The 6734-nt window shown below is 58.0% G+C and overlaps 1 protein-coding gene across 1 annotated transcript; it reads right to left on the bottom strand.

Annotated features, from left to right (window-relative positions):
* Positions 1 to 202: 202 nt before the first annotated feature.
* CD37 (CD37 molecule) lies at positions 203 to 5907 on the bottom strand. Its single transcript, XM_007942829.1, has 8 exons — positions 5839 to 5907; positions 5665 to 5737; positions 4528 to 4652; positions 4343 to 4417; positions 3128 to 3232; positions 2249 to 2485; positions 1702 to 1785; positions 203 to 280 (listed from the first exon to the last, which is right to left on the bottom strand). The coding sequence occupies exons 1-8, from the start codon at positions 5905 to 5907 to the stop codon at positions 203 to 205; spliced, it is 846 nt and encodes a 281-aa protein (XP_007941020.1).
* Between the last annotated feature and the right edge of the window lie 827 nt (positions 5908 to 6734).

Here is a 6734-nt window from a genome sequence, read left to right as displayed (position 1 = left end):
AGGAAGTTACCTTTGGGGACAGGAAGCTGGGGCTTGAAGCCCCAGATCCCATGGGAGAGGGGGCAGCCTAGGGCAGGCGGAAGTCTTGGTCCCCGGGGGAATGGGGAGGCGGCGGGCTCAGTGCCTGAGAAGGTGGGGACTGGGGAATAAACATATTTACAGGCCGCAGGGGAATGACCGCGGCACCTGGGAGGGGCGGGGCCTAGCGGTATTGCGCGAGCTGGTCGTAGACGTGGTCCAGGTTCCTGCACAGGAAGATCGAGAGCGTCATGAAGCCGAGCTACAGAGAAAGGAGACGCGGTCAGAGAACTCGAGGCGGCGCCCAGGGAGACTAGACACGCGGCTGGGTCCTGGGGAATATGCAGGGTTAGGAAAGGCGCTGGACAATGGGGCGGGGCGGAAACCTTGCAGGAAGATGGGGCGGAGTTACGGGGCGGGGGCGGGGTGAGAACTACAAGTGGGCGGAGTCAGGAAGGGAGGTGGTCCTATCCGAAAGGGCAATTGTTTTCCACTCGATTGCGACCCCCTGTGTGCAGAGTGGAACTACTCTTAAGGGGTTTTCAAGGAGCTCTGCTGGCTAGTGCCTAAGGCACTTGACTTCTAACCAGAAGGCTGGCGGTTCAAACCCACCAGCCACTCCTTGGAAGGAAGGTTGGGCAAGCCCTAGTGATACGGCCTCCGAAACGCAAAGAGGGGTCGCTATCGGATCCGACTCCACGGCAGTGAGTTTAGTTTTTTGGTTTGATGAGGGGTTTTCAAGGCCGTGACCTTTCAGAAGCAGATCATCACCCACCTTCCAGGGCGCCTCTAGTGGTCGGGCACTTAATCATTTGTGCCAACCAGGGGAGCCTGGAAACAGCAGCGCTTGGGGAAATCAAGCCAAAGGCGAATGTGTAGGGGTTAAGGTGAGGCATGCTGGGTAGTGGTGGGAGCAGGAAGTGGAACGAGTGGGGCGGGGAATCCTGGGAGTTGAGGAACTGCGCCCGGTGGAGTCTGGGAAGGAGTAGGGTCTGGAGCAAGTGCGGGGCCTCAACTGGTGCATAGCGCCCTCCTTTATTCTGGAGGCTCCTGTGTCGCCCCCTCGGCCTCCACTTCCGCGCCTACGCTCCCCGTCTCACGCTGCTCCTGGTCTTGGTCCCACAGCGACCAGGGCCCTAGGGCCATGGGCAGCTTGCCCTGAGGGTCCTTGTCTCCCCAGTTAGGGCAGGCGTCTGCCATGCCCCAGCCACCCCATGGAGAGCCGCTACGTCCTCTGCTGCTTAGCATGCCGCCGCGCCCGCCGCCGCCGCTGCTGTCAGCGCTGGGGCCGGGCCCGGGACTCGAACTGACATTGCCCGCTACCCGCCTTTGAGGTTCCTGATGGAGCGTGCTGCGCGGTAGCAGCAGACTGAGCCCCACCGCACTCACCTGCGATGCAAAGGGGGTGAGGAATATAGTGGTCAATAGCAGGAGGTTCATACACCTAGCGGGGCCAGTGGGAGCCTCGCGTGGACGGACGGGAACGCCTACTTCCAGGGTTCGGCCAATGAGAGATCACAGCGTGTGTGTGTGTGTGTGTGTGTGTGTGTGTGCGCGCGCGCGCGCTAAGCGCCTTTACGCAAGGCCTTTCCCAGTCACGGGGAGGACCGTTACACGCAATGGGGGCTTGTAAACTCTAAGGGATTATGGGGCCAACAATGAATGGGGGCGTAGCTACATCACCTCGAGTAGACCGATGCCCAGACAGATGCCCACTATGGAGATGAGGTTGTTGTGCAGCCATTTCTGGAGGCTCCGCTTGCAGCCCTGGGGGTGGGGTGGAGAGACAGGTTCACGGTTGGGCTCTTTATGGAAAAGGCTGAAGGTTTGAATCCACGTATAAGTGCCTTAGAAGAAGGACTTGGGGATTTCCTTCCAAAAAATTAACCATTGAAACCTCCGTGAAGCACAGTTAGACTCTTGCACACACGAGGTGGCCGTAAGTTGGAGTTGACTCCAGGGCAACTGCTTCTAGTCTCTAGTTCTATCTGTCTGCATTCCCTAAGCTTCGCCGGGTCCTAGATATCAGCACCCAAGTTCCGCCCTTTTCCTTTGGGAGGCAGTCTCCGCCCCTTTTAGGCGGCTCCGCCTCTTCCTTTGGGGTAGGCCACTCTTCTTGTAAGCCACGCCCACCTGCCGTGGTTCCCGCCTCCTCAAGACCCCGCCTCTTCCGCTGCCCGGCCCCACCTGCAGCCCAGCCCCAACCGAGCTGCTCAACGTTCCGCCCCACCTCGCTGTAGATGTGTCTGTTTGCAGGCATCAAGCAGAAGTCCGTATAGCGTCTGGGACGCGCCAGCGGCCCGAGCCGGCCGAGCTGGGGAAAGAAGATCTTATCGAAGATTGCGGAGTCATTGGTCGACGACGAGTTGTAGCAGGAGCAGGGCACGCGGGACTCATCCGACTCGTTGCTTTTCAGGCTGGGGACCTGGAACCAGTCCTGTGGAGAATTCCAGCCGCAGCAACGCAGCTGAGAGAGAGGGACGCGAGTGAGAGGGGCCAGGCTCGGTGGGATGCAGAGGGGCCTGGGTGATGAGTGTTAGGTGCAAGTTTACGCGGGAAGCAGTGGGCTAGGGACACGCCGGGGGCCAGGGGACATTAAGGGAACCTGGGACTGAGAGACACGAGTCACACAGGGACCTAGGACTGAGAGAAGAACCGCAGAATCACTCTGTGGACAGGCAGTTGAGTTGGTGGTGCAGTCCAGCCTCACGTAGGGGACAGGTGGGTGGGAGTGCTGGGCCACTGGAGTGGAGTGTCGTCGGGGACGGGGTCCCGTAGGAGCCGGAGTCTCTTTGGGGCAGAGACAGGACCTTGCGGAGTCTGGGAGTTAGGGGTGGAGTCTCTTTAGGCGCTGGGGACGGACCCACTGGGGGATGAAGGCGGAACCACATTGGGATTGGGGCAAGTTTTCATCTAGGGTTAGGGGCTGTGTGTGGGGTCACCTTAGCGTCCTCGCACTGGGGGGGGAGGGCGGAAGCGAGGCGGGGTCTCTCGGTGATAGGCTGATGGAGGCAGGGGCGGGGCCAGTTCTAGTCTGGGAGCCGGTAGGAGGAAGCCACGTGCGGCCAGGTGATGCTGCGATCTAGGGGTGAAGTGGGCGCTCGCGCACCTGGAACTGCACGTAGTCCCAGCTCTCCTCAGCCGCCGTCTCTTCTGGGTCGGCGCTGTAGTTTTGGATAGTCTCCAACACCATTTCTTGCACTTTTCGCTCCAGCTGAGAGGCGGGGGAGTGAGCAGGACCTTACCCTAGCCCCGTCCCCACTGGCCCCACCTGGTTTAGCCCCCCACCCCGGGGCTTTCTCAGCCCCAACGGGTTCTTCCCTGTTCATCTTGGTATCTGCCTCGGTACCTCACTGAATGAACGGGTAGCCATGTTTCACTATTGCTAAAAAAACCCCAACTCTCTGTGTCCAGGGTCTCTCTCTTAGTTGTCTCCCAGTGCCTTCTGACTCGGGGCGACCCCACGTGTGCAGAGTAGAACAGCTTCACAGGCTTTGCAAGGCTGTGACCTTTGGGGAGAAGATCGCCACGTCTTTTCTTCCGCGGAACCACCAGATGGGTTGGAATCACCAACCTTTGGGTTGGAAGCCAATTGCCAACTGCTTGCCCCATCTTTTCACTATCTCTAGGGGGTTACTATTAAGGAGCTCTGGTGGTCGGCAGTTCAAACCCATCTTTCTGTGGAAGATAAGGCAGTAGGCGTCCATAAAGATTGACAGCCTTGGAGACCCTGTGGTGCAGTTCCACTCTGTCCTCTAGGGGCGCTGTGGGTCCAAATTGACTCCACAGCAGTGGGTGTGGTTTGGGCTTTGCTTCTGTAAAGATTACAGCCTTGGAAACCCTGTGGGACAGTTCCACTCTGTCCTCTAGGGGCGCTGTGGGTCCAAATTGACTCCACAGCAGTGGGTGTGGTTTGGGCTTTGCTTCTGTAAAGACTGACAGCCTTGGAAACCCTGTGGGACAGTTCCACTCAGTCCTCTAGGGGCGCTGTGACTAGGAATTGATTCTACTGTAGTGAGTTTGGAGTTTGGAGGGGTCACTATTAGGTCTCTAACTTCCTCAGTGCCTTCTGTTTCTCAGGGTGTTTTTCTCTTTATTTCTCTTTGCATTCCCACATCTCTCTCCTCCTATGTCTCTCGCCCTGTGTCCCTGTCGCTTTCTGTCTCTCTATGTCAGTCCGTGTGTCTGTCTCTGTCTCTCCGTCTTCCTGTCCCTGTTACTTCTCTTTGTCTCTGTCGACTCCTGTCTTTGTGTAGCTCCATCTCTCTCCGCCCCTTCCTACACCACCACCACCACCACCACCGCCACCGCCAGCCCAGCTCACCAGGGTTCTCTGTGTGGAGATGAGGATTCCCACGGTGATCTGGGTAGCAAACAGGAACAGCAGCATCCCGAAGTACTGGGGGGCAGAGCAGAGAGCTCAGGCTGCAGGCACCCCTGGAGTCTCTATTTGGGGCCACTTAGGGGCATGGCCCTAGGGGTGGAGAGACTCCAGGGCGGGCCACTCACCAAACCCAGGAGGCAGCGGAGCTCCTTGAGGGCCCCGACGCAGCCCAGGAGGGCAAGGGCCATGGTGAGGATTCCAGAGACGGCCAGGAGCTTGGACCAGATCTGCAGGGATATGAAGGTCAAGCCTGGGAGGCAAGAGGTGGCGACATGAGTCCGGGGTGTATAGCTCCCCGCCGCCCAGCCCCTACCTACACGGCCACCTAAGTGGGGAGCTGTGTCTTGTGTCTTCTTCCTGGACTCCTGGTCCACCTGTCCGGGCCCCTAGCTCCTCCTCGCGGGGTCACTGTCTCATCACCTCTGAGTCCTTGTTCCCTTCTCTCTGGGTCTCTGTCTGTCTGTTTGCCTCTCAGTCCTCCTCTCCTTCTTCTGCCCCTCCTCACCCCTAACAGTTTCAGCTCCCATCATTTGTTCTGTGACATTCCATTGGGCACTTAATAATACCAATTTCTTAGGTTTGTTTTGAGGGACACGTGGGAGGATGTGTTCAACCCTATCCTCAACACACAATTTAAAAAAAAAAGTGCATTGCCATCAAGGCGATTCTGACTCATAGCTACCCTGTGGGACAGAGTGAAACTGTCCTGTAAGGTGTCCAAGGCTGTTAAATCTTTACGGAAGCAGACTGCCTCATCTTTCTCCCATGGAGCGGCTGGTGGGTTTGAACCGGCCACTTTTCTGTTAGCAGCTGAGCACTTAACCGCTGTGCTCCTCGACACAGGATAAACACTTCTTTTTAAGTATGAGCTCTTTGCGTTTTGATGACTACCCCGTTATTTTTTTTTTCCCCCACGATTATTATTTCCACTCTTCTATTTTCTTGTGTGATACCTGGCAACTGAGTTCCCTTCTCTGAACCTCAGGAGAGGGAAAGGATTGGGGGTGGAGCAGCTGGATGAGCGCACAGGAAGCGCTGGAGAAACGACTGCCATTATTATTGTTGTAGTTGCGGTGAGTGGTGTGCATGACCGCAGTGGCCAGAGGAAGACACTGAGGTTCAGAGAAGAGGGGCACCCGTGAGCAGAGTGGCCTGTCTAAGGAGCTGGGCATGACGAGACCCCTTTCCTGGGTCACCTGTGGGGCGGATGAGCCCACGGCTGCTCCAGGAAGCCCCTCCCCAACTGCGCCAGCCCCCCTTACCCACAAAGGACACGAAGCTGGTCTTGTCAACGAGGATCCAGATGCCAAAACAGAAGATGAGGCTGCCCAGGACCTGGGGAGAGGAGATGAGGCCAGGTGGGTGGGTGGGCGGGAGGGACGTCAAGTCCGGGGTCGGGGCCGTGGCAGGGGCTGGGTAGCCATGAGGGAACTCACGAAGAAGAAGAGGTTGAAAACGAAGAGGAAGTATTTGATCAGACTGAGGCAACCGCCCTGAGCCGACATCTTCGCCTAGAGGGGGTTAGACCAACACAAGGGAAGGGTGGAGAAGTGGTGGTGGTGGAGGGCAGACGGGATGAACAGACAGAGATCGAGTCTGAGAAAAGAGAGGGTGAGGCCGAGAGGGAGAGAGAAAGGAAGAGCGCACAGAAAGAGGAAGTTCCAGGGCTGGGCCCCACCCCCCCTTCCTACACGCAGTGACTGTCACTGTCTGTGTCATTTTGCCTGGCCCCTCACCGGCCAACTGTAACACACACACACACATACACACCCCAGTACCTGCGGGGCCTTGCCATCGGTGGGCACCAAGGACACACACGGCAACCCTTCCCAGGTCTCCATGGCTCAGCCTGGGGGACCTCCTGGCTGACCTGCACTTGCCTGCTTTGGGCACGGCCCCCAGGGCTGGCCCTGGACACAGGCTGACCTCACAGACACCCTGACCTCACGGCCTGCTGAGCTCTGCCATCTCAGTTTGCAGCTTTGTTCCCCTACCTCACCTGGCCCCAGGCCCCCGTCCCTCACCTCTGTGTCTCTGTCCCCTCTCTCTATCTCTGTCCCTTTTTCTCTGGGCTTTCATCCCCCTCTTTCTGACCTCTGTCCCCCTCTCTCTGGGTCCCCATCTCCTCTCTCTCTGGATCTGAACGTGTGTCCTCCTCTCTCTCTGGGTTTCTGTTCCCCTCTGTCTCTGGGTCTCTGACCCCTGCTTTCTGGGTCTCTGTCCCCCTCTCTCTCTGTGTCTCTGACCCCTGCTTTCTGGGTCTCTGTCCCCCTCTCTCTCTGGGTTTCTGTTCCCCTCTGTCTCTAGGTCTCTGACCCCTGCTTTCTGGGTC

This window comes from Orycteropus afer, unplaced genomic scaffold (genome assembly GCF_000298275.1).
Source record: "Orycteropus afer afer isolate SDZICR_OR568_19922 unplaced genomic scaffold, OryAfe1.0 scaffold00099, whole genome shotgun sequence".
Lineage (NCBI taxonomy): Eukaryota > Metazoa > Chordata > Mammalia > Tubulidentata > Orycteropodidae > Orycteropus > Orycteropus afer.
The sequence above is the reverse complement of the archived record's forward strand: the minus strand, read 5'-3'. Positions and strand labels throughout refer to the sequence as shown.